Source organism: Tursiops truncatus, chromosome 2 (genome assembly GCF_011762595.2).
Source record: "Tursiops truncatus isolate mTurTru1 chromosome 2, mTurTru1.mat.Y, whole genome shotgun sequence".
NCBI lineage: Eukaryota > Metazoa > Chordata > Mammalia > Artiodactyla > Delphinidae > Tursiops > Tursiops truncatus.
In genome coordinates, this window is record NC_047035.1 from 104,271,231 (window position 1) to 104,289,045 (window position 17,815).

The following is a 17,815-nucleotide window of genomic DNA, read 5'->3' on the forward strand; positions in this document are numbered from 1 at the left end:
ATGTTTGGGTCTAGCATTAGACAGTTTATAAGGACAGCAGTAACAAGAATATATTTGTTTATGGACAAAACAAATATACATACTTCTTTAACTTCAAACTTCAGTAGAAGATTAATGAGCTCCTCATTTGGGGCCTCAGCAACCTTTTTTATGTCTGACCCTTTCATACTTTTACCAGTCTGTGTGTCTCCATCCTCAGCATCAAAATACTCATCATCAGACTCTAAAGGAAGAAGACAATTGACTTGAGAGAATGTCCATCGAAAACTGCATAAAACACTCAAACTGAAATCTCTCAAAAGTAAAATTCATTTATTAGACATAACCTTCATATTCAGAATCAGAATATAGCTTCTTTCTAAGTCCCACAGAGTGACTCAACCTGGCATGGGATAATCATATATAAAATCAAACAGCCCTTCTATTTTCTTCTTCAACACTTCTGATTGTTTTTCACTTTAGTTTATTTATTCAATTTTCAATAAAATATTTACTGGGTATCATCTATCACATATCCATCTGTACCAGCCACTAAGGACACCAGGGTGACCAAGACAGACATTATCCTTGTCCTCATAAAGTTTACATTCTAGTTCAAAATGAAAAAAGATCAGTTAGACCAGAGATAGAGAAAAGAATCAAGTAGAGATCAGGGCAAAAAAAAGCAGCTTATTTAGAATCTTAAACACTGTCAATCACAAAAATACTTTTATTCAAACAAAGAAACTTGGCCTTAAATAAAAATAAATGACTCGAAGTCTCACTGTTGGTTAGTAGCACAACTGGAAATAAAGCCAGTAAACTACTATAACACTTTCACAATTCCTTTATTTTCTGAAAAGTTTATCTCTAGGTTTGGTTTAATAAAGAACATTTTACCTTCCTCCCCTGATTCCACTCCATCTAGCAACAGTGGCGTACCAAGTAGGCCTTTTGTACTAGCTGTTGTTACAGGAATTGAGGATACCTAGAAAATAATACAAAAAGTTTTCTAAACATACTAATTTAGCAGGATTAAATGTACATAAATGAGAGAAATACTGAAAAAGTAATAGAGAATAGAGAGAGATGGAAAGACACATACATAGCACACAAATCTTCCAACAAAGAACGTTATGCAATCAACTAATGGCTGGCTGGAGTTTACTTATTATTAAGACCACCACCTGCATTTACAAGGGCAGAACCATGTATAACTCTAGTAGATAAGTCTACCTATCATTGTGTGGCATTCAGTTGCTGTCTATTACAATATTAATTATACGTCTTTTTGACAGGTCCCTCGAAAATGGTATCGACATTAGTTGGCTCTCAAATTTCATTTCAAAGTAAATGGAAGTCCAACATTTATGTTGTAAAGATCAATTCCAAGTAAAGTGATCTAGAACTTTTCAGTCTAACATATAAGAAAATTTTATAATGATCATTTTATTTTGCAACATTTTAAAGAAGATTTCTATATTTAGCTTTATTTAAAACACATTTCCTAAATTTGAAAAACATTTTTCCTTTCATTTATGTATCTTTCTTTCCGTTATTCCCTATAACAGACTTTCTACCACCACTCCAAAATGAAAATAGGCTACAGTCTTTATTTATTCAATGCCATATGCAGTTCTGTACAGAATCAACCACATTAAACCTCAAAAATGTATCAAATAAAGGAAACTGGCCCTAAACAATACTGAAAAACAAAACAGCTCACAAAAAGATGGAAAAAAATCACCATATATACAAATATAAAGATACTTAGCATTTTTATTATCTCCATTTACCTGTCTCTCTGGAGACTGTGCAGATGATTTCTGTGGCAAGGGTATACTGTTAATCAAATGTAGCATGTCTTTCATCTTCTGATCAGAAATTCTCACGTGCATCAGAGGAAGCCCTCCAGATACTTTAAATCTAAAAACATAATTAATTCAACTATAAGGTATCAAGGTCCAGCTTCTCTATACTATGGAGGTGGGGAAGGGAATGGAGAAGAGACTACATTCTGGGGTCAAAGTTACTTTGGATATGTTTTAATCTAATTATATTAATGCCTCAACATTGCCAGGGAATGGGAAGCTCTATGTAAGCCAAGTTTTGTATCCTTCTTAAGCAGCCAAACCTTAAGTTAACTAATTTTTAGGAAGACATTTTCAAATACAAATTATCTATGTTTTAAAACCTAAAACACTATACATAACATTTCCTGGTATCAAAAATTTCTCATTCTGAACATCAAAGAGTATCTACCCCATCATTCTCTATCCCTTCACCTCCCATTATTTCCTTTCATAGCATTTATCAGCACCTGACATAGCATATGTATACTTGTTTATGTCTCCTCTGGTTAAAATATAAGCTCCATGAGAAGACTATCTGTTTTACTTACTGCTGAATCACTGTTGTGCTTTCATCAGGTGCTTACTTTTCAGCACGTGCTTCTCTTCTGCTTCCCTATTACACCTAACTGCCTGGGTTTGCTTGTCCTAATAACTTTGTGGCAGCTATCTGCTGCTCATAAAGCTCTTTCAGGTTGTTTATCTTTGACTTCCTAACTAAGCTTGAACAGCTCAAGCTGACAGATGCCTAACTACTAAACGAAGAATGATTTTTCTGTATAATGCAACCACTAATGTTCAACAGAGGCCAGTTAGCTGTTCCTACCTCAAAGGATTGAACTTTCTGTGAAAGTACTCTGTAAATTGAAAAGCACTGTAAAAATGTGAGATGCTTCTTTATTATTTCTGAAACATTGCATAAAACTAATATCATCCCAAATAGAGGGACTAGATAAACCCTCCCTACTAAAATAACTAAAAAAATGGACAAAATATGTGAAACAACTGTTTCAAAGACACTGGACATCAGTCAACAAAGGAAAGTTGAAAGATGGGAAACAAATGACTAAAGTTGTACAAATACCCAGTTTACTGACTGAAGAGTTTCAAAATGTGTAGGGTACAGTTAAGCAGCATTTCAAGGGAAATTTGAAGCACTAAATGCCTGTATTAGAAAAGAAGAAAGGTCTCAATTGAATGGTCTCAGCTTCCATCTTAAGAAACTATGAGAGTAAAACAAATGAAACCCAAAGTAAGCAAAACAAAAAAAGCAATACTGTATGTGAGAGTGGAAATCAATGAAATAAAAAACAAATACATTAGAGAAAATATTTGAAACCAAAAGCTGATTCTTTCAGAAGATCAACAAAATTGATAAACCTCTAACCAGACTGATCAGAAAAAAAAGAGAAAAGGTACAGGTTACTAATATCAAGAGTGAGAGAAACAGCAACACTACAAATTCTCCAGGTATTAAAAATGTAAGATGGAAATATTATAAACAATTTTAAAACAATAAACTCAACAACTAAGACATGAAAGACAAACTTTTTCATTGCAATGCAAGCTATCAAAGATCACTCAAAAAAACAGATAATCTGAACAGCCGTATATCTATTAAAGAAATTGAATTTAAGTTAAAGAAACTTAATTAGTAGTTAAAAACCCTCCCCCAAAAAAGAAAACTCCAGGCCCAGGTGGCTTCACGGGTGAATTCTACCAAACATATAAGAAGGAAAAAATACCAATTCTACACAACTTCCCTCTATGAAGCCTGATACATTGATGCCAAAACAAGAAAATAAAAGCACAGATCAATATCCCTCATAAACAGAAATGTAAGGTTTTAAAACTTCATAACAAAATTTTAGCAAGCCAAGTCCAACATTTTAAAAGAATAATACATTACTACTAAAAGAGCTTTATCTAGTAATGCACAGTTGGTTTAACCTCCAACTGATAAAGAGTATCAATGAACTAAAGATACATATACGAATAAATCTCTAATCAATTATACTGAATGAAATAAGTCAAAAAAAAAGAATTACAACTCTATGATTTTATTTATATAAAATTCTAGAAAACTCTAACAAACCTTTAGTGTCAGAAAGATCAGTGTTGCCTGGGGATTGAGGGGAGAGGAGTTAGCAGGTAAGGATATGAGGGAGAAAATACAATGGGACACAAGGACTTTTGAGGATGATGGATGTGTTCATTATCTTGACGATGGTGATGGTTTCATAGATAAATACGTCAAAACTTATCAAAATGTACACTTTAAACAAACATAGTGTATTAAACGTCAGTAATACTTCAACAAAGCTGTTTTTAAGAAGGCAGCAGATAATTTCATAATTATCTACTTAAATTCAAAATTCAGTTTCTACTTTCCATTCCCTTAGATTATTCTCAAGATTTTATATGGTTCCATAATCAAAAGAGCCTATAATTTTTGAAGATTTTATATTTCAATATTGAACCTTGAATTCGATCCATTCAAAAAACAGGGATAACCAACTTTCACAAAATGTAAAAGCCCAAGTACTTCTGAAATAAGAGAGGTGATATATAATTCAAATAAACATTTCCTTAAAAATGCATTTCTGTTGTAAGATAATCATTATTTTTTTCTGTCCTTCAGAAATCTAGCTTTGCTTTATTAAAATTCAGTAACTGATGCAGATATATTTCACCTTGTTGATTTTATAATATAAAGGAAACTCATACATTACCTAGCCATTCTAATGTCTTTTTCCACCATTGCCTTGGCCAACTCAACATGAATATCCATGGGTTGCAATATATGCATAGTTGATGGATGCTGAAATCGACACTTTTTCCAGTTTTCATCTGAAAAAAATTTTTTTAATTAAATGACTAGTTTTTATTTATTAATTAGTTTTAGATTATCAGATTTTCTATGGAAAAGTAACCTATTAGAAAATAATTAACAAATATATTCAATGATGACTTTTACTTCTTTCAACATACAAGCTAAATGACCTATATTTTTTAACACAGATTGACAAAAGTCAAAGACTATGATATAAAAATAATTTTAAACATTTATTTGAAGAATGTTTTCTAATAACACCTTACATTTTAAAGCAAACAGGGAAAAAAACCTAAGAATTTACTGCCTTGATTCCAGAATTAGAGATCAAGGTTGGGGAGTTGCAGTGAAAAAAGGAAGATACAGGGAAAGAAAGACAAGAAAAAAAGAGGTTTCTGGGGGTCCTAAGTGCAATAATTCTAAAGCAAAAATGAGTTTTATCAAGCAAGATTTTATGACAAAATCTTCCAAATAAGAAGGTTCCAAAGACAGTCTTCCAATAACTGAAAGAACTCTACACAGATCTTAACTGATGGCAATGAATGAACATCTTTTATTGCTTATAATTCAAACAATTATTATTAAGTACATACAAAAGAAAAGGCAGCTTTAATGGTCTGTGTAGGTACTTCTCTTCAAGGAATTAATAGGCTCAATCTATAAAACTAAGTAGAGCATTATATATTTACATTTTAATAAATCTTATTACTCCCACTATAGTATACACTCTGCACACAGAAACTACATCCTTTCCTTCAGTGACCTACCACAGAGTGATATACTCAAGGATATTTTGCAAATACTTACTATTGCTTCTAGAAACTAAAGAAATACAGAGAACCAACAATCTTCATTTAAGCAGTAGAAACCACCAAAGCTTTTGGAAAATAATTAAATTCACTACTTTTAGGGTTTAAAGACTATATCCATACTTCTCAGGTATCTACAAAAGTAAAAAACATACTACCACTCAAATAAAGACTAGGCTAATAGTAAAATATTTAAAAATAAAGGCAGCAAGGGAAAACAACACTGAGACATCCCAAACACACTGGGACAGAGGAACATAAGCCAACTGCAACTTCTATTCCATATTCTGGGCGGTTTTATGTCACTTTAAAAAAAAACAGGCAATGACTGGACTTAGATTCAAATGGTACTAAGTACCCTAAGATGAACAGCCACATCTCTGTAACTGTGACAAAGATTTTCACTGATGGGCTCCTATTTGGTTCCCTTAAGTGACCAACAGTATATGTGTTCAAAATGTTATCAGGGTTGATATACACGTAAACATGCATATCTATTTACCAATGCTACTCAACATAATTTCAAGATCCTGAAAACTGAGCAACAGTTTACCTGCTCTTGCAAAGAGTAGTTGCACACTTTTTATTTCCACATCAAACTTGTCATATGCCTTATCCATTATTTCTTCCAGAGAGGAATTACTAGTCTTCTGCAAACCTTGATCTTTACTGTTAAGCTGAAATGGAGAAAAACCTTCAATTTTTTTAACAGAAAAATCTTTATATCAACATACTTTAGTTGTGTTTTCTTAAAGCCTAAATAAAATTAAAACATTGCCCTTAATGAATTCACATTTTGCTTAATTTTCTAATAATTATTAGCAAATATTTTATTAGGAATATACCATTTCAGCATACATCTCTATTACATTTGGGTAACAGGTGCACAGCACATTTATTTTATTTTATTTTTTGTGGTACATGGGCCTCTCACTGTTGTGGCCTCTCCCGCTGTGGAGCACAGGCTCCGGACGCGCAGGCCCAGCGGCCATGGCTCACGGGCCCAGCCGCCCTGCGGCACGCGGGATACTCCCGGACCGGGGCACGAACCCGCGCCCCCTCCATCGGCAGGCGGACTCTCAACCACTGCGCCACCAGGGAAGCCCCTCAGCACATTTAAATTGATGACAAGATGAGTTACACAGCTGTCTATCTCAAATAACCCGTCTAGACATGCGACTCTTCCTGGTTCTCAGGAGTTCTCACCACTTGTGGCTCAAGCTTCCCTGCCAGCTATGCTAAACTCTTCACCATGAAACAGAAGGTTTTATTCCTTCCTCTCCCCACTATATAACTAGAATAATTAGGCCATTAGAATTCAGCTCCAATCTCGATTTGCTTTTCCCTCTTCCTAAAGGAAACAAGGATCAATTCAGGACTACATTTTTTGAAATCTTCAGTTTTTCTCAGAAGATTGGATTTCTAGGAGGTTCAACACCCAAACCCTTACAGTTCTCATACTCTCGTACTCATCAACTCTTAGTTGATGTCAGTGATTTAACAAACATATATTCATATCTGTATAATTTTCTATTCTCAAGACATATAAATTAACAAAGAAAACTATGTAATTAGATTCTGGAAACCTAGGAGTGCTTGAAAACTAGGAGTGCTTCTCTCTAATTAGGAAAAGACAGCAGTAAGCCAGTCCTCAATGTCAAATCATCCACCATTTCAGGAAATGTTAGCTGTTGTTTTTTTAATAGCGGTAAGATACATACAAACTACACAATCTAAGCTAGGCTTGACAAAATGCTAACAAGAAATAAGTCTAGGCTTAGTTTAAGTGAACTCTGAGGGAAAAACAGCATACTGTCAGACAGCTAGCTGCTAAATTGAGCAAAAATGGGCAGACAGAAATGCATATACACCTACCTGAAATGTACCAAAATCTAAGATGAGAAGATCTGACTTTTCATGGTGGAAACCTGTCTGTGGAACTATTAGATACGAGGGCTTCAGATTTATCCTTAAATCAAGAACTTTTCGGGTTTCAATAATATGTGTAAGTCCTAAAAGAAGAAAAAGAAATGATGAAAGATTATGCAGTCAATTTGAAATATGTAATCATATTATTAACAACGAGAATAAGAAGATCACTTGAAAAGTATGTTGGAGAAGTTCTTTTCACAGATTAGATTCTCCATTCAGCATGTAAGGTGAAATTGCATATGGTCAATGAGAAACAATCATATTGCATAATATAATAAACCCAACACAGCTAGTATTTTAGCCAGAGATAGAAAAATTCATTATTTCTTTAGTTAAGTAACCATATACAGTAGGTGGCTTAAGATTAGAGGCCATAATGCACAAAAGTATGTATCTTTAAAACTCGATTCACACACAGTACGGTGAACAGTCGCTTAAGAACTGAGACAGGGATGTTTTCCAGCTCGAGTTCACTCTGCAGCACAGGTCCCTGAAGGTAACAGCAGACAGAATCCCCTGTGCCCCATATTATTCTCTTTCTCACCCAGTCTGGTAGGTATATTTGACAAAAAACTACCTACACTATTTTAAACATAGTATTTACATTAGAACAGCAAAAAACTTTGAGAGTTTAGATGACATTTATGCAAATTCTTTACCTGTAGCTGTTCTCTCTTTAATTTCTTCCAGCTTCATCAATGTAGCTGATGTTATTTGCTCAAGATCTAATCCCCTATTTGACTGAAAGAATTCAACCACTGCATTGATGGTTTTCTGTGAAATCATTTAAAATATAAACAAGTTATACAGAGTACTTTGTATATTACAAAATTTAAAGTTTCAGTTTAATTCTAATCAACTCTGGCTCTGAACTGAGGTGGTACCTCCAAAGACAATCTACCCTACTACATCTCCCTCTGGAGTGAAAGGGAACCTGAAAAAAGGTATAGCCCACTTCACCTTATTGGAAAGGCAACAAATGTGTGCATATCGTTAAGGTGACCTTAAGTATGTTCTACGGTATCACATTGATGTAGCAATGGGGCATTACTTCTAGACTTAGCCTCCAGATTAGAAGGTGAAACTCCACCTCTCTATACTGCAACTGGATTCTCCTGCACTTTGAAGTTTAGAGAGAAAATAAGAAAGCTGTTCAGTCCTTACCTACACCCAAAACTTGAACTTAAATTCAGACATTTTGCAAGAAAGAATGAGTTCTGGGCATTGGATGTAAAATGGTGTGAATGTACTTAACCCTACTGAACTATACACTTAAAAAATGGCTAAGATGGGAAATTATGTTCTATGTATTTTACCACAATTTAAATTTTTTTTAATTTAAAAAAAAAATCACAGAATACAGTAAGTTCTGCCTCCCACCCACACTGTGAATTTACTTCTAAACTGTACAGTAAAAATAAGTCAGGGATCTCAATGACAGAGTGGGGCCAACCTACAAGTGATGGAACGAGTGATGCTCAAGATGAGTTAAGAGAGTCTGAATAAAGATGGAGCTACAGATACAGAACTGGAGCCAGCATTTTCAACAGCAAAGAAATGGCAATGATTTTTTCTCACGTGAACAGTATCTAAAATTCTTTCATTTGCTGCTAAAGCTTTTTAAATTGGTTCCAAACATTGAAGAGAAAGGGAAAATAAGCAAAAAGAAACTGGGGTAGGAAACTGGTGTGTAGTTATTTGTGAGTAGTTAGCCAGTATAATAAACACAGACTTCTTTAAGGGTATATTACTTTTTTAAAAAATTTAACATAAGCATACAGTACAAAAAAATCTGTAGCATATGAAAAATCAAAATTAACTGCTAAACATGTACTGCTCTTTAATCAAGAAAAAAGTGTCAGTAAACTGAACTACTAAGTAAATTAAGGTTAAATATGAAAAGGAAAAAAGAAGAAAACCATATGTCAGAAGCATAAGACGTGTTTAATAAGGATTCACTTTCTCCTTGTACTCACAGCATCGTAGATGACCTCCACAGGCTGAGACTGAACAACCAAAGTCTGGTCAGCAGTACTATTCTCTGGATTGGTTTCAAATTCAATTTTAAGCAAGGATGATGCAGTATCACCAATTGAAGCCACAAGTGATGGTACAATATCTTGCTGTCTCAGACCTGTTATATACCAGTGTTCTAATTTTGCTTCCACCCTACAATCCAGTGCAGAAAAAAGAAGTATTACAAATAAGATCCTTCTAATATAATAGGTTAAAATACAAATTTCCCTTTTAAAAAACTCCTTTGAGAGCCAGGACCATGCCCATCACCCAGAGTTGAAGTCCAAACTCCGTAGCCTAGAATTTAATTACCCACACAGTCTGGGGCTTTTTTCTCTGATTTGGTTTATTTTTTTATTTTCCTTTTCCTCATGAAAAGTCCACTTTGGCCAACTTCAGAACACTGCCAAACTGCCGCACGAATACATGCTATATGGAATACATGCTCATGGAATTCATCTCCCTATTTCATGCCACCCTGCACACTCTGCTCCCTCATCCCTGCATCTGTTGGTCCCTTCCATTCAGTTAGCCTAAGCCCCAGATCTCCAAGTCCAAGTTATTCCCTTCTACAACTGAGCTTGTGTAGCATTAACCCTAAGGTATTTCACATTACAGTACCTTCTTACTTATGAGCTCTCAAATATTATACAGATCTTAAATTAACTTTTTATTTCCTCTCTTATCAACTACAGCATAAACACCTTGAAAACAGAAAGTTACTGTTTCTATGCATAGCCTTCATAGTAACAAATCTATGAATTAAACAGTATACAAGAAATATTTGTGAAGGAAAAAAGGAAGGGGAGAACAAATGATGAGCTCCTCATATAGTTCTGTAATATAAAATGACTATCTTCACACACAAAAGGAAAAGAAATTAGAGACAAACTACTATTAATCAGGTTTTTTTATGCTAAGTAACACTATATTTTTTTTGGCCTGAAGTCAAACATAGAAATAAAAATTAAAATAATAAGTTTTTGAAACTTACTTAAGTGCTTGTGCTCCTGGTCGCTGAGATACTTGGGTGCCAAGGCCAATTATCTGAATTTTCAGTATTTCTGGAATATTTCTGTTTTCTCTTATTGTAACAGAGGTGCTTACTAACTTCAGTGCCACAATATAAGCAACATACTAAATGAAAGAATGAATGAAAATGGTTAAATTTTAAGTAATTCTTTCATTTCTTCATATTTAAATCTGCTAAATTATAAAATGATCTAAAAAAACGTATGTTCATTGTAAAAAAAGAACATTAGAAAACTCAATACAAAATTGCTTGCTCAAATAGGACATTTACAAAAGATTCAAAATTAATTTCTCTTAGTTTTAAAGGTAATAAAAATGAAATGTGATAAAATATTTTGTGGCCTAAAGATTCAATTCAGCAGCTTTCACTAAAGCAAATTAATTCAAACCAATCCTCTAGCTCAAAAACTGAACAAAATAAAAAGAGTATCTGCTTGATGACTTTGGAGAGTTAGTAAGACACTGAGAAAAAAATATTCTGCCCCCAAAATTGATAGGTCAAGAATACAGGTAGGACAGATAACTAAAGAGATGATTCTCATCAAACCACACCAGAAGAGAGGAAGTAAGGAACAAAGAATCTATGAAAGAGTCAGAAAACAATTAACAAAATGTAAATAGTAAACCCTTATATCTCAGTAGTTACTTTAAATGTAAATGAATTAAATTCTCCAATCAAAAGACAGAGACTGAAAGAATGGATTTTTTTTAAAAAAAAGATACAATGATCTGCTACCTACAAGAGACTCACTATAGCTTTAAGGCCACACACAGACTGAGAGTGAAGGGATGGAAAAATATTTCAAGCAAACATTAACCAAAAAAGACAGAGTAGCTATATTTACATCAGAAAAAAAAAATAGACTTTAAGTTAAAAATAGTCAGAAGAGACAAAGAAGGTCATTATGTAATGATAAAGGGGTCAATCCATCAAGAAGAGGTAACAACTGTAAATATGCTATGTACCCACTGGAGCACCTAAACATATATCAAATACTAACAGAACCAAAAGAAATAGACAGCAATAAAACATTAGTTGGGGACTCCATTCTCAACAAAAGAGATATCATCCAGACAGAATCAATAAGGAAACAATGGATTTGAGTAACACTACATGCTAAATGGACCTAAGAGACATAGAGAGAAATTCCACCAAACAGTAGCAGAATAAATACTCTTCTGGAATAAATGGAATATTTTCTAGGATAGATCATACATTAGACCACAAAAAAGTCTCAAAATATTCAAGAAGATACACATTATATCAAGTGTCTTTCCAATCACAATGAAATGAAACTAGAAATCAGTAATAATAATAAAAGTACAAAATTCACAAATACACGTAAATTAAACAATATACTCCTGAACACACTCCTGGATCAAGGAAGAAATCAAAAGGGAAAACAGTATCATGAGACAAACAAAAATGGGAACAGGGCTTCCCTGGTGGCACAGTGGTTGAGAGTCCACCTGCCGATGCAGGGGACACGGGTTCGTGCCCCTATCTGGGAAGATCCCACATGCCATGGAGCAGCTGGGCCCGTGAGCCATGGCCACAGAGCCTGCCTGTCCGGAGCCTGTGCTCCACAACAGGAGAGGCCACAACAGTGAGAGGCCCGCGTATTGCAAAAAAAAAAAAAAAAGGGGGGGAACACAACATACCAAACTTACTGGATACGGGAAAAACATTTTTAAGAGGAAAGTTTATAGTGATGAACGCCTACATCAAGAAAAAAGAAAGATCTCAAGTAAACAACCTAAATTTACACCTCAAAGAACTATGAAAGAACAAACTAGGCCCAAAGTTAGAAGAATAAAGGAAATAAACATTACAGCAGAAATAAATGAAAAAGAGAATACAGCAGAAAAACAGAAACACAATGGAGAGTAACAAAACCAACAGTTCTTTGAAACAAAAAGCAAAACTGACAAACCTTTAGATAGACTAACAAAGAAAAAGAGACAACACATATAAATAAAATTATAAATTAAAGAAGAAACATTACAACTGATACCACAAAAATACCAAAGATCATAAGAGTGATTACTATGAACAGCTATCCACCAACAAATTGGAAAACCTAGAAGAAATTGATAAATTCTGAGAAACATAATCTACCAAGAATGAATCATGAACAGAAAATCTGAATAAACCAATAATGAAGGAGATTGAATGAGTAATTAAAAATATCCCAAGAAAAAAAGCCCAGGACCAAATGTTTTCACTGGTGAATTCTATCATTTAAAGAATCTACACCAATCCTCTCAAACTCCTCAAAAAAACAGAAGAGTAGGAATACTCCCAAACTCATTTTACAAGTCCAGTATTATCCTGATATCAAAGCCAGAAAAGGACACTATGAGAAAAAAAAACTGCAGGCCAATATCACTTATAAGCACAGATACAAAAACTCTCAACAAAATACTATCAAACCAAATTCAGCAGCACAGTAAAAAGATCATATACCATCATCAACTAGGATTTATCTCTGGGATGTAAGGATCGTTCAACATACGAAAAGAAATTAATGTAATATATCACATGAATAAAAAGATAAAAATCACATGACTATCTCAATAGATTCAGAAAAAGCATTTGACAAAATTCTACATCCATTCACCATAAAAACTCTCAATAAATTGGGTATAGAAGGAATGTACTTCAACATAATAAAGGCCATATATGACAAGCCCACAGCTAACACCATACTCAATGTTGAAAGGTAAAATGTTCTTCCCCAAGATCACGAACAAGACAAGGGTGCCCACTCTCACCACTACCATTAAACATAGCATTTGAAGTCCTAGCCAGAGAAATAAAGCAAAAAAAGAAACAAAATGCATCCAAATTGGAAAGGAAGAAGGAAAATTGCCTCTCTATGCACATGATATGTCTTACGTAGAGAAAATCCTAAAGGCTCCACCAAAAAAAGTTAGAACTAATGAAAAAATTCAGTAAAGTTGCAGGATACAAAATTAGCATACAAAAATCATTTGTGTTTCTATACGCTAATTTGAAGAAAAGTTTTAAGCAATCCCATTTACAACAGCAAAAAAACAATAAAATAATTAGGAATAAATTTAACAAAGGAGGTGAAAGATCTCTACACTTCAAACTATAAGACACTCATGAAAGAAACTGAAGAAAACATAAACAGAAAAGCTATGCTCTGTTTATTGATTGGAAAAATTAATGCTTTTAACATTGTACATACTACCCAAAGTAATCTATAGATTCAATGCAATCCCTACAAACTCCAATGGCATTTTGCATGGAACCACAAAAGACCCTGAATAGCAAAAGCAATCTTGAAAGGAAAAAAAAAACCCACAAAGCTAGACTAGGCATAACACTTCCTAATTTCAAACTATATTACAAAGCTATAGAAATCAAAACAATATAGTCCTGGCATTAAAACAGACACACAGACCAACAGAACATAATCGAGAGCACACACATAAATCCATGCACATATGGTTAACTAATACTTGAAAAAAAACCCAAGAATACCCAATGGAGAAAAGACAGTCTCTTCGTTAAATGGTGCGAGAAAAGCTGGATATTCACATGCAAAAGAATGAAACTGGTCCCCTAACTATTTTTTTAAATCCATTTATTTATGGCTGTGTTGGGTTTTCATTGCTGCACACAGGCTTTCACTTGTTGTGGCAAGTGGGGGCTACTCTTCCTTGCAGTGCGCAGGTTTCTTATTGCGATGGTTTCTCTCTGTTGCAGAGCATGGACTCTAGGCACGCAGGCTTCAGTAGTTGTGGCACGTGGGCTCAGTAATTGTGGCTCACAGGCTCTAGAGCATAGGATCAATAGCACTGGCGCACGGGTTTAGTTGCTCCGCAGCATGTGGGATCTTCCCGGACCAGGGATCGAATCTGTGTCCCCTGCATTGGCAGGTGGATTCTTAACCACTGCACCACCAGGGAAGTCCCTGGTCCCCTATCTTACACCACTCACAAAAATTAACTAGAAATGGGTTAACAACTTAAATGTAAGACCTGAAGCCATAACTCCTAGAAGGAAATGAAAAACCTCCTTGACAGCAGTCTTGGCAATGATTTTATAGATGTGACACTGAAAGCAGAAGCAAGAAAAGCAAAAATAAATAAGCAGGACAACATCAAACTAAAATGCTTCTGCAAAGAATAAGAAGCAACAAAATGAAAAGGCAACATACAGAATGGGAGAAAATATTTGCAAACCACATATCTGATAAGGAGTTAATAAGAAAAATATAAAAGGAACTCATACAACTCAATAGCAAAAAAAAATAATAATCCAATTAAAAATGGGTGAAGGACCTGAATAGACATTTTTCCAAAGAGGATATTCAAATGGCCAACAGGTATATAAAAAGATGCTCAACATCACTAATCATCAGGGAAATGCAATTCAAAACCACAATGAGGGAGAAGATCAAGATGGCAGAGTAGGAGGATGTGAAATGAACTCAACTACCCAACATGAACATATCAAAATATGTCTACAGGGCTTCCCTGGTGGCACAGTGGCTGAGAGTCCGCCTGCCGATGCAGGGGACCCAAGTTCGTTCCCCAGTCCAGTAAGATTCCACATGCCGCGGAGCGGCTAGGCCCGTGAGCCATGGCTGCTGAGCCTGCGTGTCCGGAGCCTGTGCTCTGCAATGGGAGAGGCCACAACAGTGAGAGGTCCACGTACAGCAAAAAAAAAAAAAAAAAATGTCTACATGTGAACAATTCTCATTGAAAACTAACTGCAGACTGGCAAAAAGACTCCTGCAAAACTAAGGCTTTAAGAAAGACCCACATAGAATCAGGTAGTAAGGGAAGTCCACTAGTAAAGGCAAATACATAGTAAAGGCTGAGGATCAATCAATTAAGCTATCATGGAGATGAAAAGAAAAAAATTATAAAATCAACTATAACTACAACAATCAGTAAAGGGATAAACATGAAGATGTAAAATACGACATCAAAACACAAAATGTGAAGGAGGGGAGAAAAAAATGTGTATCACTTAGAATGTGCTTGAGCTTAAATGACTTCCTATTTAGAACAAGTAAATATAGTTATAGGTCAACAAACATGAACCTTGCGGTAACCAAAAATCAAAAACCTACAACAGATATACAAAAAATACAGAGTAAGAACACAAGCACAGCACTAAAGAAAATCATCAAACCAAAAGGGAAGAAACTAAAAGAAGAAGAACAGGGAAGAACTACAAAAACACTGGAAAACAAGTAACAAAAAGGCAATAAGTACACACCTATCAATAATTACTTTAAATGTTAACAGACTAAATGCTCCAATCAAAGACAAAGGATGGCTGGTTGGATAAGAGAACAAGACCCATCTTTATGCTGCTTACAAGAAACTCACTTCAGAGCTAAAGACACACACAGACTGAAAGTGAGGGGATGGTAAAAGATATTTCACGCAAATGGAAATGACAAGATATCAAGGGGAGCAATACTCATTTCAGAAAAAACAGACTTTGAAACAAAGTCTATTTAAAAAAGACAAAGAAAAGCATTATATAATGAAAAAGAGATCAATACAAAAATAGAATATAACACTCATTAACATATATACACCAAATACAGGAGCACCGAGATACATAAAGCAAATATTAACAGACATAAAGGGAGAAACTGACAATAATACAGTAATAGGGGACTTTAACACTCCACTTACATAAATGGACAGATCATCTAGACAGAAAATCAATGAGGAAACAGTGGTCTTAAATGACACAACAGACCAGATGGACTTAACAGATATCTATAGGACATTCCATCCAAAAACAGAAAAATACACATTGTTTTCAAATGCACATGGAATGTTCTCCATGATATATCATATGCTAGCCCACAAAACAAGTCTCAACAAATTTAAGAGGACAGAAATCATATCAAGCAATTCTTCCAAGCACAGTGGTATGAAACTAGAAATCAACTACAGGAAGTAAAGGGGGACAAGCATGAACACATGGAGACTAAACAATATGCTATTAAAAAAACAAAAAGTCAATGAAGAAATCAAAGAGGAAGTCATAAAATATCTCCAGACAAACGAAAACGGAAACACAACTCTCCAAAATCTATGGCATGCAGTGAAAGCAGTTCTGAGAGAGGTTCATATCAATACAGGCCTACCTTAAGAAATAAGAAAAATCTCAAATTACAAAACTTACCATCTAAAGTAATAAGAAAAAGAAGACACAAAGACCAAAGTCAGCAGAAGGAAGAACACAATAAAGATCAGAGAGGAAATAAATAAAATAGAGACCAATAACTAGGCTCACCAAGGTGAAAAGAGAGAACCCACACAAACAAAACAAGAAATGCAAGAGGAGAAATAACAACCATTACCACAGAAATGCAAAAAATCATAAGAGAATACTATGAACAGTTATATGCCAACAAATTGGACAACTTTTCTAGAAGAAATGGACAAATTTCTAGAAACATACAACCTTCCAAGACTGAATCAAGAAGAAACAGACAATCTGAACAGACTGACCATTAGTAGTAAAATTGAGTTAGTAATCAGAAATCTCCCAGCAAACAAAAGTACAGAACAAAACAGCTTCATAGCGAAATTCTACTAAACATATAAAGAAGAGTTATCATCTATCCTTCTCAAACTATTCCAAAAAACTGAAGAGGAAAGAACACTCCCAAATTCATTCTCTGAGGCCACCAATACCCTGATACCAAAACCAGACCAAGACACTACAAAAAAAGAAAACTACAGGCCAGTATCTCTGATGAATATTGTTGCAAAAGTCCTCAACAATATATTCGCAAACTGAATTCAACAATATATAAAAAGGGTCATACACCATGATCAAGTAGGATTTATTCCAAGGATGTAAGGATGGTTCAATATTCACAAATCAATCAATATGTTACACCACATTAACAAAAGGAAGGATAAGAATCACATAATCATCTCAATAGATGCAGAAAAAGCATTTGACAAAATTCAACATCCATTCATGACAAAAGTCTCATCAGTTGGTACAGTCGGAACATATCTTAACATAATAAAGAGCATTTATGACAAACCCACAGCTAACATCATACTCAATGCCAAAAAGCTAAAAGCTTTTCCTCTAAAATCAGGAACAAGACAGGAATGCCCACTCTCACCACTTCTATTTAACATACCATTGGAAGTCCTAACCACAGCCATCAGACGAGAAAAAGAAATAAAAGGTATCTAAATTGGAAGGGAAGAAGTAAAACCATCACTGTTTTCAGATGACATTACACTACGTACAGAAAAGCCTAAAGCCTCTGCCTAAAAACTCTTAGAACTAATAAATGAATTCAGTAAAGTTGCAGGATAGACGATTAATAAACAGA

General features: G+C 34.6%; 1 protein-coding gene across 3 annotated transcripts in view; it reads right to left on the reverse strand.

The window, feature by feature from the left end:
* Nucleotides 1-17,815, reverse strand: part of VPS13C (vacuolar protein sorting 13 homolog C) — a 174,702-nt gene that overhangs the window by 98,285 nt on the left and 58,602 nt on the right. For all 3 annotated transcript variants that reach the window (XR_004525195.2, XM_019947640.3, XM_073801104.1), the window contains exons 17-25: nucleotides 10,414-10,556; nucleotides 9,380-9,572; nucleotides 8,063-8,177; nucleotides 7,347-7,483; nucleotides 6,025-6,148; nucleotides 4,562-4,679; nucleotides 1,776-1,905; nucleotides 880-967; nucleotides 84-223 (exon numbers count right to left, since the gene is read on the reverse strand). Coding sequence is in view for 2 of the 3 variants with exons in the window: in XM_019947640.3 (XP_019803199.2) it covers nucleotides 84-223; nucleotides 880-967; nucleotides 1,776-1,905; nucleotides 4,562-4,679; nucleotides 6,025-6,148; nucleotides 7,347-7,483; nucleotides 8,063-8,177; nucleotides 9,380-9,572; nucleotides 10,414-10,556 (1,188 nt within the window). In the remaining variant the exon portion in view is untranslated. The remainder of the gene's footprint in view (nucleotides 1-83; nucleotides 224-879; nucleotides 968-1,775; nucleotides 1,906-4,561; nucleotides 4,680-6,024; nucleotides 6,149-7,346; nucleotides 7,484-8,062; nucleotides 8,178-9,379; nucleotides 9,573-10,413; nucleotides 10,557-17,815) is intronic.